Below are 17878 nucleotides of genomic sequence, written 5' to 3' on the forward strand. Positions count from 1 at the left end.
CAAAAACATAATCTCAAACAAGACACACAGCCCTCTACAAATATAACACGCATCTTACAGCAGTGGTTACACAGAGTGCAAGTTATAGTTTTTTTTTCCATCCCATTACACATAAAATTTTACTTTACTTACCGATATAATGCCGTATACATGACAGTGTGGCGGGACTAAATATTCTAATAATGCCCCTAGATCCAGCAACTGCAAGTAATGGTTTCCCAGACTCTTCCTCATATGACCAGGCACAAGTGTAATAATTTTCATCGACCTGGATGTCAGTCAAGGCCTTTTCATGTAAGCAATTAAGACTCCTATAAAATTCACAAACTGTTATTTTTATAAAATATTCTTTATAATCTTGCCTCAAATGACTTATTTTATTTGCAGAGAATATCAAAATGACCATCTTCAATAGGAACCAGACAAATCCTATGAATCAGAAGAAAATAACAAGTGATGTGAATAGAAATAACTAATCTGGTACATTAATTTAAGGTTAAAGCACTTATCATAGCTCACAGTTAACTCAAATGATGAACTAAGTTCACAGACCTATTTTTTAAACACTTGGTGTCCTTGTTAAAGCAGTTTGAAGAAGTTCTGCCTACAACACATTGGTTCTGTACAAAAACTAGCTGTACTGGTGTTGGTTGCAGTGATAATGGCAGCAACAACAAGTGATCAAACTTGAGTTGTTATGTACTTCTGATTTTTCCCCCTTCACTGTGGTTAGGATTCCCACCAACACTGAGATTATCAGAGCTTATAAATAATTTAGGAGTCACACACACACACACACACACACACACACCTGTGCAAGAACATTGTGACGGTGGAAAAAAAGGTGGAAGTGGGAGGCAGGGATGGGAAGGGGAGGCTGGTGGCTTGAAGCAAGGCAGGTGTGCAAGATAGCAATACAGGAGGGAGAGGCAGAAGGTGCAACGGATAGGAATGCAACACATGAGTACCAGACCCAGTGCATTTTTGCAACTCGTGGTGTTGTGGGGGTGGAAAACAGAATAGAGGAAGGAAGGAAGGACGGACGGACGGACGGACGGAGGATGTATTGCAAGAATAGCTCCCACTTACACAGTTCAGAAAAGCTGGTCCTGAGGGGAAGAATCCAGATGGCATGAATTGTGAATCACTGAAATAGAGCATGCTGTACTCAGTAGTGCATTCAGCCACTGGATGGTGAACTCTGCAGTGGCTACTCATTCATTTGAATCATTAGTTGGTGATAATACACACAAAAAATGCTGTGCATAAATTGCAGCAGAGCAGGTATATACTGTGACTGCTTTCACAGGTGGTCCTGCCTCCTGCCTACAGGACTGGAGCAAGGTGTGCTGGATTGATGAACTGGGTAGGTTTTATACCTTGGTCTTCTTGGTTATGACTCTTGTGGCAAAGGAGTTGGGAGTGAGAGTGGCATAGGGATGGAGAAGGATCTGGTGTAGTACGTGTGGGCAGTGCAATACCACTTTAGGATGGGTGGGAAGGGCTGTGGGTAGGGTGTGTCTCATTTCCACACATGATGACAGTCAAAACCTGTGGAAGATCCAGGTGCATGATATGCCCAATCCACCCATCCAGCATTTTCTGTTCCAGTCCTGTCACAGGCTTATCCTAATGCATCAGAATATGGGCTACATAAGAAAGCAGACATGTCACATAACAGCTCTGCCGCAATCATTGCACAGTTTTTCCATTTGGTATGACTGCTAACCAGTTGTCCACCAGAATGAATCGCCATCACCCAACTGTGACCATCAAGCAAAGTGGACCACCCTGTGGCACAACATGCAGCTTACCATAAAATGCTTGATTTCAATGGCTAAATCAAACTATGGAAAATTCAGGATGGAATGCAACAATATTATGGAAAGGTTAGTTGCTGTTCACCATACAGCAGAGATGCTGAGTCACAGATAGGCACAACAAAAAGACTCCAGAATGAGATTTTCACTCTGCAGCGGAGTGTGCGCTGATATGAAACTTCCTGGCAGATTAAAACTGTGTGCCCGACCGAGACTCGAACTCGGGACCTTTGCCTTTCGCGGGCAAGTGCTCTACTAAGCACGACTCACGCCCCGTCCGCACAGCTTTACTTCTGCCAGTACCTCATCTCCTACCTTCCAAACTTAACAGAAGCTCTCCTGCGAACCTTGCAGAACTAGCACTCCTGAAAGAAAGGATACTGCGGAGACATGGCTTAGCCACAGCCTTGGGGACGTTTCCAGAATGAGTTTTTCACTTTGCAGCGGAGTGTGCAGATTAAAACTGTGTGCCCGACCGAGACTCGAACTCGGGACCTTTGCCTTTCGCGGGCAAGTGCTCTACCAACTGAGCTACCGAAGCACGACTCACGCCCGGTACTCACAGCTTTACTTCTGCCAGTACCTAGTCTCCTACCTTCCAAACTTTACAGAAGCTCTCCGCTGCAGAGTGAAAATCTCATTCTGGAAACATCCCCCAGGCTGTAGCTAAGCCATGTCTCCACAGTATCTTTTCTTTCAGGAGTGCTAGTTCTGCAAGGTTCGCATGAGAGCTTCTGTAAAGTTTGGAAGGTAGGAGACGAGATACTGGCAGAAGTAAAGCTGTGAGGACCGGGCGTGAGTCATGCTTCGGTAGCTCAGATGGTAGAGCACTTGCCCACGAAAGGCAAAGGTCCCGAGTTCGAGTCTCGGTCGGGCACACAGTTTTAATCTGCCAGGAAGTTTCAACAAAAAGACTGCCACAAAAAAGCTTTCAGCCAACAAAGCCTTTGTTAAAAAAAGAAAAAAAAAATAGATCTCTCTCACACACACACACACACACACACACACACACACACACACGACCATAGTCTCTGGCAGGTGAAGCCACGCTACGAGCAAAGCAGCAGCAGTGCATGACGGGAGAGGCAACTGAGTGGGGGTAAGAGGGAGGCTGGGGTGGGGAGGGGGAGGTATAGCAGAGTAGGTGTGGGGGACAGTGACGTGCTGCTAGGAAGCGGGCAGGGATGAGGTGGGAAGAGGGTAGGGTAGCTAGGTGCAATTGGGAGGTTAAAACAGGGGGCGGGGAGATACCGGAAAAGGAGAGAGATAAAAAGACAGGATGCATTGGTGGAATAGAGGTCTGTGTCGTGCTGGAATGGGAACAGGGAAGGGGCTAGATAGGTGAGGACAATGACTAACGAAGGTTGAGGCCAGGAGGGTTACGAGAACATAGGATATATTGTAGGCAGGGTTCCCACCTACACAATTCAGAAAAACTGTTGTTGGTAGGAAGGATCCATACGGCACAGGTTGTGAAGCAATCATTGAAATGAAGAAGGCGTTGGACAGCGTGCTCAACAACAGGGTGGTCCAGTTGTTTCTTGACCACAGTTCATCAGTGGCCATTCATGCAGACAGACAGCTTGTTGATTGTCATGCCCACACACGATGCAGCAATGTGATTGCAGCTCAGCTTGTAGATCACATGACTGGTTTCACAGGTAGCCCTGCCTTTGATGGGATAGGTGATGTTTGTGACCAGACTGGCGTAGGTGGTGGTGGGAGGATGTGCAGGACAGGTCTTTTATCTAGGTCTACTACAGGGTATGAGCCATGAGGTAAGGGGCTGGGAGCAGGGGTTGTGTAGGGATGGACAAGTATATTATGTAGGTTCGATGGACAGCAGAATATCACTGTGGGACGGATGGGAATGATAGTGGGCAGGACATTTCTCATTTCAGGTATGGAACAGTGGCAGCTTCTGTACAGCCTAGCCACCCGTGGTCATCGCCTCTGCAGCGAAGAGTGGTCCTCTCGAAACATACTGAGGGTCTCACTGAAGCCTTTACAGGCTGTAATTATCCTCCCAACTTTCTACAAAAGCAAATTTCCCGTGCCTTATCTTTCCATTCACCCACCACTTCCTAAAGTCTCACCGTCCGGCCGCAGAGGAGCATTCCCCTCATAACTCAGAACCACCCAGGACTGGAACAACTGAATTACATTCTCTTCCAGGGTTTCAACTACCTCTCGTCATCCCCTGAAATGAGAAATGACCTTCCCACTATCCTTCCCAACCCTCCCACAGTGGTATCCCGCCATCCACAGAACCTACGCATATACTCGTCCATCCCTACACAACCCCTGCTCCCAATCCCTTACCTCACGGCTCATATCCTTGTAATAGGCCTAGATGCAAGACCTGTCCCATACATCCTCCCATCACAACCTGCTGCAGTCCGGTCACAGATATCACCTATCCCATCAAAGGCAGGGCTGCCTGTGAAACCCGTCATGTGATATACAGACTAAGCTGCAACAACTGTCCTGCATTCTATGTGGGCATGACAACCAAAAAGCTGTCTGTCCACACAAAAGGCCACCGACAAACTATGGTCAAGAAACAACTGGATCACCCTGTTCCTGAGCACGCCACCCAACATGACATTCTCCATTTCAATGATTGCTTCACAGCCTGAACCATATGGAAGCTTCCCACCAACACCAGATTTTCTGAATTGTGCAGGTGGGAACTCTTCTTGCAATAACTCCTACATTCCTGTACCCCTCCTGGCCTCAACCTTTGTTAGTCATTGTCCTCACTCATCTAGCCCCTTCCCTTTTGCCATTCCAGCACTACACAGCCCTCTATTCCACCAATGCACCCTGTCTTTTTACTTCCCTCATTTTCCGATAGCCCCCCTCTCCAACCTACTGTCTAGCCTCCCGATAGCACCTAGCTGCCCTACCCTCTGCCCACCTTATCCCTGCACACTCCCCAACAGCACATCACTGTCCCTCATCCCTATCATGCCATCCCTCATCCGTATCATGCCATCCCTACCCCTCCCCATCCCAGCCTCCTCCTTACCCCCACCCAGTTCTCTCTCCCATCATGCACTGGTGCTGCTGCTCGTAGCTGGCTTCAGCTGCCAGAGACTGTTGTGGCCATGTGTGTGTGAGTGTCCTTTTCATAATATTGATTTTAATGGTTACTTCACTACCTAGACCATTTGGATCCTTCCCACCACCATCAGCTTTTTTGAACTGTGCAGATGGGAGTTATCTTTACAAGACATTCTCCACTCCTGAAATTATCCCAGCCTCAAACTACGATCATCTACTGTTCCCACACCCTCTAACCAACAGTTTCTGCCTCCTGTCATATGCCTTCTCCCAATTCAAGTACCCTCACTCTCATTGTGCCAATGCACCCTCCAGTGTTTCCCCTCTATTCTCCTCTCCTTTACTGCTCTTCCCCCCCCCCCCTTCCCTACAGCCTCCAAACGCTGCCCTTGGCAGCCTTATCCTACCACCTTCTAGTCCCTACACTCACCACCAGACAGCACTCTTCTCTCCACCCACCCATTTCCTGCCATCTCTCGCTCTTCTTGTTTCATTTTCCATTGCTGCTTTCATTCAACGCACCAGTTGTAGTCTGGCTAGAAGGGCCAGAATGAGGGGTCATGTGTGCGTAAGGTGTGCCTGCTTGTGTGAATGTGTGTGTATTTTCCTTTATTTTCTGAAGAAGGTTTTGGCCGCATGTCATCTATATGGTGAGTAACAATCTATCCTTTCCAATACTGGAATTAAGCTAGAGCAAAAAGCTCATGGTGTGCTGCACTTTTGATGTATGCCCACATTGCTCATTATTCGTCAAAATATCCGATTCTCAAAAGGAAAACTACCCAGAATCTCAATAATAGGAATATGGAATTTATAAAGCTACACTTAGTGTACACACCTGGCAGAAGGTAAAGCAACAAAAGACAAGAATTACATGAACAGGTATGTCAGATTCAGACTGTTCTTTGTGCAATAAGAACACACCACAGTGCAAACTCTAAGGCCACAACACACTTTGATGATAGCATGTGGGGTAAACCAGCACTGGTTGTGTAGGGGGAGGGGGGAGGGGAAGACTGGAAAGTGGGGGCAGAGATGTGGGCACCTGAGACAATTAAAGAATCGAACTCCCATGTATAAAACAACTTCAAACATCTGATTACTTACAAATAAATTACAGTATTTAAATGTTCACTTTTAAGCAACCGCCCTCCCCCAACCCAACACACACAAAGCACTTGTGTGGCCACTGTCTCTGGCCAGCGAGGCAATATTTATTGGCACAAGTTACATGTAGGATAACAATTTATAGTTTTTTTTATAAGACAAGATGAAAGCAATGGTGTTCACAAATGACTTGATGATCAGGGGAAACACAGGGGAGGATATTCAGGAACAGCTGAATGCTTGGGAAGAAACTGTGAACAGTACAGAATGAAATTTAATGTAAGCAAATCTGCGATACTGGACACAATTAGAAAGAAATAAAGACCAACTAGTGGAGTACAGACCGGAGATGAACAATTGAAAAACGTGGGAAGTGTGATAGGGGAAAATGAAAGAAATGTGGCAGACAGGCAGAAGCAATCTTGTGAAGTGTTAGGAGCCTGGCTTGGAAGAAAGATGTCCAGCATCCCAATACTGACCTACACATCTGGAACATGGGTAATTAAGAAAAGAGATGTAAGCAAATTACACACATGTGAAATGAATTTTCTCAGAAGTAGGATAGAAGTAACAAGGAGAGAAAGGTTGAGGAGTGAAATGGTAAACAGTATTGGTTAAAAACAGTCTTGGTTGCAATTTTAGTTTTTTATTTTTGAACTACGCATTTCGCCTTATTTAGGCATCTTCAGGTTATCTTAATTTGGTATTTCTTAAAAGGATCCTTTAGTCAGTGTAGACAAAGGACATGGTCGAATATATCAGGCCAACATCGCCTTCGTTAAACTCAGTAAAAACTTTTCTAGATGGATGCAAGTGACATCAAGACCTGCATAACGTGTTCCCGTTCACAGGAGCGAGTAACGAATTAGATGGGGCTCAGGTAGTAAGCATAATGCACCATGCTCCTGTGAACGGAAACGCGTTATGCACCTCTTGGTGTCACTTGTGTCCATCTAGAAAAGTTTTTACTGAGTTTAACGAAAGCGATGTTGGTCTGATATAATCGACGATGCCCTTTGGCTACACTGACTAAAGGATCCTTCTAAAAAATACCAAATTAAGATAACCTGAAGATGCCTAAATAAGGCGAAACACATAGTTGAAAAATAAAAAACTAAAATTGCAACCAAGACTGTTTTTAACCAATACTGTTTAGCACTGGTTTGCTGTATGCCACATACGAATTGGAAGAATTTCTGAAAGGGTAAAGGAAATACTGAAACACGAACCCTTGCAGAGCAGGATAGAAACAGCAAGGCTAAGATGGTATGGGCACTTAAAAAGAGGCTGGACCAGAGTGAACACACAAAGATGGTGGGAACACAGGACTAGATGGCAAGGCTTATGTTCCAAACACACCCGGCCTGGGGCTGGAAACTGTTCGAAGATGATGATGATTCACAATTTCACTTTTGGCTGTAGCCATATGTGATCTGTCTTAACCTCAAGAGGAAAGATGTAATTAGATGTTAACAGGTTATTATGTTTCCCTTTTTTCACAACTATACATTCAAACAACCAATACTACCACAACAAAATAACAATTATGAAAAAGAAATCAATAGACTGTACCTATTTTCTCCCATATCCCAAAAAGCCTTCTTCGTGTAACCTGTGAAATGTAAGTCATATAATGAACGGGATACTCTAGTAAGCTTGTTTCTCTTGGCAATGAAATATTTTGAAGTATGTAAATGCACACACATTCTGTAGGTTTCAAATTATTAACTTTTTTGTTTTAATAAATATGTATTGTTGCAAATAAACCTCTGTATGAAATCAAAGACATCAACAACAGAGGAACAGCAGTACTTCATCACACAGAATCCATCATACTGATACACTTGTTTAAACATCCAGTGATTAACACTACACACGGAATTACAGCAATATGAAATGGATAGGTGTGTGTGTGTGTGTGTGTGTGTGTGTGTGTGTGTGTGTGTTTTCTCCATCTAACGACTTAGTTTTATAGGTGATTTCTAACAGTCCCCTCCACAACACTGTCAGCACCACTACCCATTTAATGTAACTATGTATTTGATTGGAAAATTCAGGATGGAGTAACAGCAATATTATGAAAAGGATAGATTGCTACTCACCATATAGAGAAGACACTGAGTCGCAGACAGGCGCAACGAAAAGACTGCCATACATTTGAGCTTTCGGCCAAAAGGCCTTCTTGTAAATAGAAAACAAACAAACACACACACACACACACACACACACACACACACACACACACACACACACACACAGAGAGAGAGAGAGAGAGAGAGAGAGACCATTTCTGACAACTGAGGCAAAATTTATTTGCTTAGGTATGCAAACAAGCTGCACAGAGGATAAGAATTTACAGTGTTTTATCCAAAGGATACATCAGGATCAGCGTAACACTGCAACAGCTTAATGCCACTGCCTTCTGGACATTCATAAACTGTCACACGGTTGCTTCCCACAGCTGCAAATATTAAAGGCTGTCCTTCCTTTAAATGATGGTTAAACTGAGCTCCAAATAGAGGCTGACCATGGTCTTCCTTTACACTTGTCCTGTTGACAAAAACTTGTATTAGGAATGTGTGCGATACTTGTTATCTAAATTACACACTGAAATGCAAGTGTCAGACCCTATTTTTCAAGTATTAACCCTTTTATAGCATGCATTCGCAGAACTAATATCATGGACATACAGAACATTTTTGGAAAACCAACCTCAAAGCCACAAATGCACATGTTCTTGCACTAGTGACACAAACATTTAGGTCTGGGGAGAAGGGGATTCTAATGAATTTTACAATCCAATTACAGTCAATGCCTTTGTCAAGCTGAATGATTACGACAAATGAGTAGTAAAGTTCAGGAGAAAATTGTATCAAATAAAACATATTGCTCATATTTAAATAACGCCTTATGGAGAAAAAAAAAACCAACTGGAACAATGATTAAAAAAAAATGGGGGCAATGACATGGCTATTCACAATTGGAATAATTATACAAAACAAAACAAAAGCTGCTAATAGGTTCACTTATCACTGTTCATGTGTGTTTCAGAACATAACTTATAGACATATATAACACATCCTTTTGAGTCATCAGTTTTCTGACTGGTTTGATGCGGCCCACCACGAATTTCTCTCCTGTGCCAACCTCTTTGTCTCAGAAAGCACTTGCAACCTACGTGTTCAATTATTCACTGGATGAATTCCAACCTCTGTCTTCCTCTACAGCTCTCTCTAGTACCATGGAAGTTATACCATGATGTCTTGACACATGTCCTATCACCCTGTCCCTTTTTCTTGTCAGTGTTCTCCACATATTCCTTTCCTCTGCTGTTATGCACAGAGCCTCCTCATTCCTTATCAGTCCACATAATTTTAAGCATTCGTCTGTAGCACAATATCTCAAATGTTTCAATTCTCTTCTGTTCCGGTTTTGCCACAGTCCCTATTTTACTATAATACAATGTTCTGCTCCAAATGGATATTCTCAGAAATTTCTTCCTCAAACTGATAACTATGTTCAATACTAGTAGATTCTCTTAGCCACGAATGTCGTTTTTGCCAATGCTGGTCTGCTTTTGATGTACTTTTGCTACGTCCATCTTAGGTTATTTTGCTACCTTAATGGCAGAATTCCTTAACTTCATCTACTTCCTGAGCACCAATCTGGATATTAATTTCTCTATGTCCTCATTTCTGCTATTTTTCATTACTTTTGTCTTTCTGCAATTTGCTCTCAGTCCTTATTCTGTACTCATCAGACTGTTCATTCCATTCAGCAGATCCTGTAATTCTTCTTCACTTTCACTGAAAATAGCAATGTCATCAGCAAATCTTATCACTGACATTCTTTAACCTTGATTTTTAATTCCACACTTGAACCTTTATTTTACTTCCATCATAGGTTCTTCGGTGTATAGATTGAAAACTAGGGGTGAAAAACTACATTCCTGTGTCTCACCCTTTTTAATCCCAGCACTTTGTCTTGTCTTTCATTCTAGTTATTCCCTCTTGGCTTTTGCACTTGTTGTGTATTACCCATCTCTCCCTATAGCTTATCCCTATTTTCCTCAGAATTTGTAACATCTTGCACCATTTGACATTGCTGAATGCTTTTTCCAGGTCGACAAATCCTATAAACGTGTCTTGATTTTATTGTCTTCCTTCCATCATCAGCTGCAATATCACAACTCCCTTTCTAGTGCCTTTAACTTTCCTAAAGTCAAACTGATCGCCATCTAACATATCCGCAATTTTCTTTTCCATTTTTCTGTATGGAATTCTTGTCCACAACCTGGACGCATGAGCTGTTAAGCTGACTGTGTGATAATTCTCACACTTATCAGCTGTTGCAGTTTTTGGAGTTGTGTGAATATTTTTCAAAAAGTCTACAAACCAACACGAAATCATTTTGTTGTCACTTCCCCCAGTGGTTTTAGAAATTCTGATGAAATGTTATCTATCCCTTCTGCCTTATTTAAATTTTGATTCTAATACTGGATCCCCTATCTCTTCCATACTGACTCCTATTTCTTCTTCTATCACATCATCACACAGTTTTCCCCTCAAAGAGGCCTTCAATGTCCTCTTTCCACCTATCCACTCTCTCCTCTGCATTTATTGCTTGTAATTTCACCGAAGGTTGTTTTGATTTTACACTCCTGGAAATTGAAATAAGAACACCGTGAATTCATTGTCCCAGGAAGGGGAAACTTTATTGACACATTCCTGGGGTCAGATACATCACATGATCACACTGACAGAACCACAGGCACATAGACACAGGCAACAGAGCATGCACAATGTCGGCACTAGTACAGTGTATATCCACCTTTCGCAGCAATGCAGGCTGCTATTCTCCCATGGAGACGATCATAGAGATGCTGGATGTAGTCCTGTGGAACGGCTTGCCATGCCATTTCCACCTGGCGCCTCAGTTGGACCAGCGTTCGTGCTGGACGTGCAGACCGCGCGAGACGACGCTTCATCCAGTCCCAAACATGCTCAATGGGGGACAGATCCGGAGATCTTGCTGGCCAGGGTAGTTGACTTACACCTTCTAGAGCACGTTGGGTGGCACGGGATACATGCGGACGTGCATTGTCCTGTTGGAACAGCAAGTTCCCTTACCGGTCTAGGAATGGTAGAACGATGGGTTCGATGACGGTTTGGATGTACCGTGCACTATTCAGTGTCCCCTCGACGATCACCAGTGGTGTACGGCCAGTGTAGGAGATCGCTCCCCACACCATGATGCCGGGTGTTGGCCCTGTGTGCCTCGGTCGTATGCAGTCCTGATTGTGGCGCTCACCTGTACGGCGCCAAACACGCATACGACCATCATTGGCACCAAGGCAGAAGCGACTCTCATCGCTGAAGACGACACGTCTCCATTCGTCCCTCCATTCACGCCTGTCGCGACACCACTGGAGGCGGGCTGCACGATGTTGGGGCGTGAGCGGAAGACGGCCTAACGGTGTGCGGGACCGTAGCCCAGCTTCATGGAGACGGTTGCGAATGGTCCTCGCCGATACCCCAGGAGCAACAGTGTCCCTAATTTGCTGGGAAGTGGCGGTGCGGTCCCCTACGGCACTGCGTAGGATCCTACGGTCTTGGCGTGCATCCGTGCGTCGCTGCGGTCCGGTCCCAGGTCGATGGGCACGTGCACCTTCCGCCGACCACTGGCGACAACATCGATGTACTGTGGAGACCTCACGCCCCACGTGTTGAGCAGTTCGGCGGTACGTCCACCCGGCCTCCCGCATGCCCACTATACGCCCTCGCTCAAAGTCCGTCAACTGCACATACGGTTCACGTCCACGCTGTCGCGGCATGCTACCAGTGTTAAAGACTGCGATGGAGCTCCGTATGCCACGGCAAACTGGCTGACACTGACGGCGGCGGTGCACAAATGCTGCGCAGCTAGCGCCATTCGACGGCCAACACCGCGGTTCCTGGTGTGTCCGCTGTGCCGTGCGTGTGATCATTGCTTGTACAGCCCTCTCGCAGTGTCCGGAGCAAGTATGGTGGGTCTGACACACCGGTGTCAATGAGTTCTTTTTTCCATTTCCAGGAGTGTATATACGCTGAGTCAGTCCTTCCGATGATCATTTCATTTTCGATTTCTTCACTTTTTTATGTAGCTATTTCACCTTAGCTTCCCTGCACTTCATTTTTATTTCACTCCTCAGCAACTTTTATTTCTCTGTTCCTAAATTTCCCTGCACATTTTTGTGCTTCCTTCTTTCATCGATCAACTGAAGTATTTCTTCTGTTACCCATGGTTTCATTGCAGTTACCTTCTTCCATTTTTTATTTATTTTTTTCCCCAACTTGAGTGATTGCGCTTTTTAGAAATGTCAATTTCTCTTCAACTGAATGCCTACTGAGCTAGCCCTTATTGCAGTATCTACCACCTTAGAGAACTTCAAACGAACTCTTCATTCCTTAGTACTTTTGTATCCCACTACTTTGTGTATGGATTCTTCCTGACTAATCTCTTAAACTTCAGCCTACTCTTCATCACAATGAAATTGTGATCTGAGTGCATATCTGCTCCTGGGTGCACATTACAACCAGTATCTGATTTCGGAACCTCTGTCTGACCATCTTTTCCAAGTACACCTCCTTATCTTGTGAACCTTGAACAGGGTAATTTCTATTACTAGCTGAATTTACTGCAGAACTCCATTAGTCTTTCTCTTCTCTCATTCCTACTACAAAGCCCATATCATCCCTTAACCTTTTGTTCTACTCCTTCCCCTACGACCGCATTCCAGTCCCCAATGAACTATTAAATTTTCATCTCTCTTCCTACATGCTCTTAAGCCAAGTGTGAAATTCACAAACCTAAGTAATATGTGGATGACCCGTATGTTATTTTAAAAGCATCTTGAGAAGTGTATCTCAATATCAACCTTGTAATATAAAAATACATTCCACAATATAATGAATTCACAGATGTTCTTCAACCCACAGATGAAGCATCAAATTAAAAACCTCACATTACATTACAGTAACCTAATAATAGACAGGTCAATTCAACAAAAAAGACAGCATGTTTAGATCTGGAAAGAGGCGGATTGAATGGCTTTTTAATATTACATCTGCTCCACTCTGGTACAGCTTTCAAATCAGAACACAATGCGGATTGGCAAGACAAAAGTTTTGAGATAATCATGAGGCAGTAGTGCTATCACAGTTTGACAAGCCCTATCTCAACTTAATTTATATACATACTAGAAGGTAATTAAAGTACTTGTAGTAGTGAGTGCCAAATAGACTGAACAACAGAGAGCTGGGAACGCTATCACTTTTCTGTGCAGATAATCTGGCACAGGCTGTTGTATGTCATACATCCTGGTTGTCAACAAGAAACAAAGCACACTGGTTGTAGTTTAGTATGTTATGAGCTGTTGTTAAGTAACCTTTAACTACAGTGGCAGTTACATATGCTTGTCAAGGTAAGTTGGGTAACAGAACTTCCTCCCACATTCAACTCACAAAATAACCTTGACAGGAAAATAGGGAATAACAAAATGACCTTTGCAGTAAAACAGGGAATAATTGGAGCCTTCCTGACAGGCATTCACAAATGGAACAGGAAAGAGGTGAAATTATAGTGGTACACTAAGTACTTTACTCGACATGCCTAAGGTGTTTGTACAAGCCATAGATGTGAACCCTGCCTCCCATACTGAACTATATGGCATCGTGTTAGACAGCTGAATGATGTGAGGATATGCATCCAACAGCTTTCCTAATAACCATGAAAAAGAACAACTTAAAGAGAAACCTTCTGTGGACTGTATTATTAGTAAACTCTCACTGTCAGGTCTCTCTGTCATCTAATGTTGTGTCTTTCTTTCACAGAATTTATTTCACACTGGAAATAATAGAATTTTCCTTGGAAGTCTCAGAACTGGTTCTTTGTTAATCTCTTAAAGACATAATTTCCATTTCCACTACTTTACTTCTTGCTTTTGTTTCTATTGAGCATTACAGAGTACTACAATTTTCCATTTACAATCATGAGTGTTAATGCATGTAAAGTAAGAAAGGACAGATTAAGGCTAAATGTTCCATCGATGAAAAACTCTTCAGAGATGGAGAACATACTTGGATAGATTAAGGATGGGGAATGCAGCTGCCTGTGCCTTTTCAAGGGAATCATCCCAGCATTACACCTCATCTTTAAGATTTATTACTCTGTAACTACAAGGAATGATCAGAAGATGGCTACACTGCTCCACTGCCCAAAACCAGTCGATTTGAAGTAATAAAAACAGCAGCCAAAAACTGTAAAATAAGTATATTTTCTACATAAAAGGATAATGGGTATTTCCCTGTGAGAAGTACGTTCAGTTCTGATAATTTAGAGAAATTATACAAAACCTAAATCACAACAGCCACTCCTCCCCAATGGAAGTTTAATGTACTAACAATTGTAACCTCAGATTTTACTGTAATGAAGAAGCATCACTCACACAAATTCTAAATAGTTGGATAGCATACAAAATCACAATACCATCAAAGGAATGGCCACATAAAACAAATAGTGGCCTGAACCTAAATTTGAAAAGAGCTCTTAAAGTCAGTTGCTGTGAATGGGTTTCCTAATGCTAAGCTGTTAGTGGGAAATGTAAAACTGGAGACAGCACACTGAGTACTGCAAGGAGGACATTATCACATGGTGCCTTTTGAGGCACACAATTCAAATGTCCAATTACCTCTAATCAAAATGCAAACTACCAAATTGTTGGCTGGTTGTAAAAAATGAGAACTGATCAATTACAAATTCATAGACCTATGCAAAGCAAGTACAAGTTGTTAGACACATGACTGCCCAAGTATAAGCACATATGCTTACATCGATCTGAATTTTCCAAGTGGAATGTTGAAGACCATTCTTATGCAGGTGGAGATAATTAATTATTTCTTTAATGCTGCACATGAAAGTTGGGTAAGAATATTTTAGAATAAGTATCATTATATAATTGACCAATTACATGCACGACAAAAAGAATAGAGCACAGCTAAAGAAAAATTTTAGGAGCATGGTCTTACAGATTGCTGAACATGCTACAAGACCTACTCATAGCCCTCAATATTTGATCATTACAGATTGCCTCTGCACATAATGCAAGAGTACACAGTCCTTCCACTTTCCAACAGAATATTAAGTTGCTTTCATTACACAACAGTTTGAAACTGTTTTACATGCCTTCCTAAATTCAAGTAAGACACTATAATCTATACATTCTGGGTCTCAGGGACGAACAGAACAAGCCGAGTTTTGCAAGATCTCTGCTTGCAGACCTCATATTTATTTTTAGAGAGATTTTTCTTCTCCATGAACAGTCATAACGCATGAGCATAAAACAAGTATCATAATTCTACAACAGACTGTTGTCAGCGATCAGGCCTATAGTTATGCGCATCTGTGCAAACATCCTTTCTTGAAAATGGCAAATACCTGCACCTCTTCCCACCCCTAGGCACCCTTCGTTGCTCCAGTGGGAGCTGCCAGGAGAAGCTGCCAGGAGAGAAGCATGTTCAGCAACATAATCTCTGTAGAATCTCGCAGGCATATTTCCAGTGTTGAATAGTTTTAGCTGATTTTCTATTCCAGGATTACTTAGTTCATTATCACCCGTTTCGGCATTTATGTAATGACTGAAAGAGGACCCATATTACAGTCTTCTCCAGCAAAACAATTTCATAAGACCGAATTCAGTATTTTGGCCTTCTCTGTCATCATCTTTCTCGGTGTCAGTATGGCCACTGAGCGATTGAATAGATGGCCTCTACCTGCTTACTGACTTTACATCGGACTAAAACTTCTTAAGATTTTCAGTTTGATCATTTGGAAAAATTTTACTTCAAAATTCACTGAATAGTTCTTGCTTTTCTCCCCCAATTCTCATTTTGGCTTCATTCAGCTTCTCTCTATCTACCAGGCTTTGACTGCTTAAATGGGAGATTAAGCTCTCTTTGCTTTTGCAGCAACTCTAGCATGACTACTGAACCATGTTGGGTCTTCTCCATCCTTTACAACTTCACTTGGCACATTATTGTCTAATGGATATTGTACAATGCTTTTGAGTTTTACCCATTTGTGCTCCACATCTTTGTCTTCTGACCTGAATATTCTATGTTGAGTACTTAAACACTCTGAAGTACTCCGCAATTTCTCTGCTAACCAATAATATTTCCATACTTTATTAACATTCCTTGTTACACCCTTACTCACTAACCCTGTCACAGCTTTATGATCACTGATCCTCTCCTCGATGCAAACTGATTTTAGAAGTTCTGTTAGTTACTAGGTCTAACACAATGGTTTCTTTAACTATCTACATGAAGTAATTATCAGACCAGACATTCGAACAATCTGTTATTTGTACCTGAAGGATGATGGGGTGGGACCAGTGCCTAGTGTTACACTCGTCCCTGTGAGAAGAAAGCACTAGATGGAGACTTTTTTTTAGGGCGCACAACTTCAACGGTCATTAGCGCCCAGACTACGTTAGGAATGCACCGCGAGTCAAGTTTAAAACAGCAATGAAACGGAAAACACGATAAAAGACAGACTGACAGGCATAGGATTAAAAAAAGAAAACAGCATAATCAAATGTCCTTAGAGAGGGTTGTCAAATTGATAAAATGAAGAACGCGAGCAGCTGCTCGTGGGTCATCCGCTAAAATGGCTTCTAGAACACATGGCAGGCCAAGATCAAGACGCAGTGTGTTAAAATCCGGACAGGACGTTAAAATGTGGCGGACCGTCAGCAATTGCCCACATGGGCAGAACGGCGCCGGCGCAGCCGTCAGCAGATGGCGATGGCTGAACCGGCAGTGTCCAATTCGTAACCGGGCCAAAACTACCTCCTCCCGCCGAGAAGGGCGTGAGGAGGACGTCCAAGCCACGGGAAGAGGTTTCAAGGCCCGAAGCTTGTTGTCTGTAAGTGCAGCCCAATCGGCATGCCACAGCGGTAAAATGCGCCGACAAATGACCCTGCTACAATCTGACGAAGGGACACAACAAGAAGCTGTCCGAGGCTGGAGGACCGCAGCCTTGGCCGCGGCATCTGCAGCTTCGTTCCCAGGGATACCGACATGGCCAGGAACCCACATAAAGCTAACCGGAGAACCGACGTCCACCAGCTGCTGAAGAGAGCGTTGGATCCGGTGCACGAAAGGGTGAACCGGGTACGGATCACTGAGGCTCTGGATAGCGCTCAGGGAATCGGAGCAGATGACATATGCAGAATGTCGGTGGCGGCAGATGTAAAGAACAGCCTGGTAGAGGGCAAAGAGCTCAGCTGTGAAGACCGAACAATGGCCATGGAGCCGGTATTTGAAACTTTGTGCCCCGACAATAAAAGAACACCTGACCCCGTCATTGGTCTTAGAGCCATCTGTATAAATGAAGGTCATATTAATGAACTTCGAACGAAGTTCGACAAAACGGGAGTGGTAGACTGAACCGGGGGTAACCTCCTTCGGGAGCGAGCAGAGCTCAAGGTGGACGCGAACCTGAGCCTGGAGCCAAGGTGGCGTGTGGCTCTCGCCCACTCGAAAGGTTGCAGGGAGTGAAAAATTAAGGTGCTGAAGGAGGCGACGAAAGCGAACTCCAGGGGGTAGCAGGGCAGAGACATACAACCCGTATTGACGGTCGAGAGAGTCATCAAAAAAGGAACGACAAGACGGGTGGTCGGGCATTGCCAGTAGCCGACAGGCATACCGACAAAGCAGTATATCGCGCCGGTAGGTGAGTGGCAACTCACCAGCGTCAGCATGAAGACTCTCGACGGGACTAGTATAAAACGCTCCGATCGCAAGTCGTAAACCCCGATGTTGTATGGAGTTGAGGCGGCGTAAGAT

The 17878-nt window shown here is 43.6% G+C and overlaps 1 protein-coding gene across 2 annotated transcripts in view; it reads right to left on the reverse strand.

The window, feature by feature from the left end:
- LOC126254371 (polycomb protein EED) overlaps window positions 1–17878 on the reverse strand; it is a 102358-nt gene that overhangs the window by 33903 nt on the left and 50577 nt on the right. For both annotated transcript variants that reach the window (XM_049955307.1, XM_049955306.1), the window contains 2 exons: window positions 8372–8543; window positions 133–268 (listed from right to left, as the gene is read on the reverse strand). In XM_049955307.1, coding sequence (XP_049811264.1) covers window positions 133–268; window positions 8372–8543 — 308 coding nt within the window. The remainder of the gene's footprint in view (window positions 1–132; window positions 269–8371; window positions 8544–17878) is intronic.

The sequence above is a fragment of the Schistocerca nitens genome, chromosome 1 (assembly GCF_023898315.1).
Source record: "Schistocerca nitens isolate TAMUIC-IGC-003100 chromosome 1, iqSchNite1.1, whole genome shotgun sequence".
Lineage (NCBI taxonomy): Eukaryota > Metazoa > Arthropoda > Insecta > Orthoptera > Acrididae > Schistocerca > Schistocerca nitens.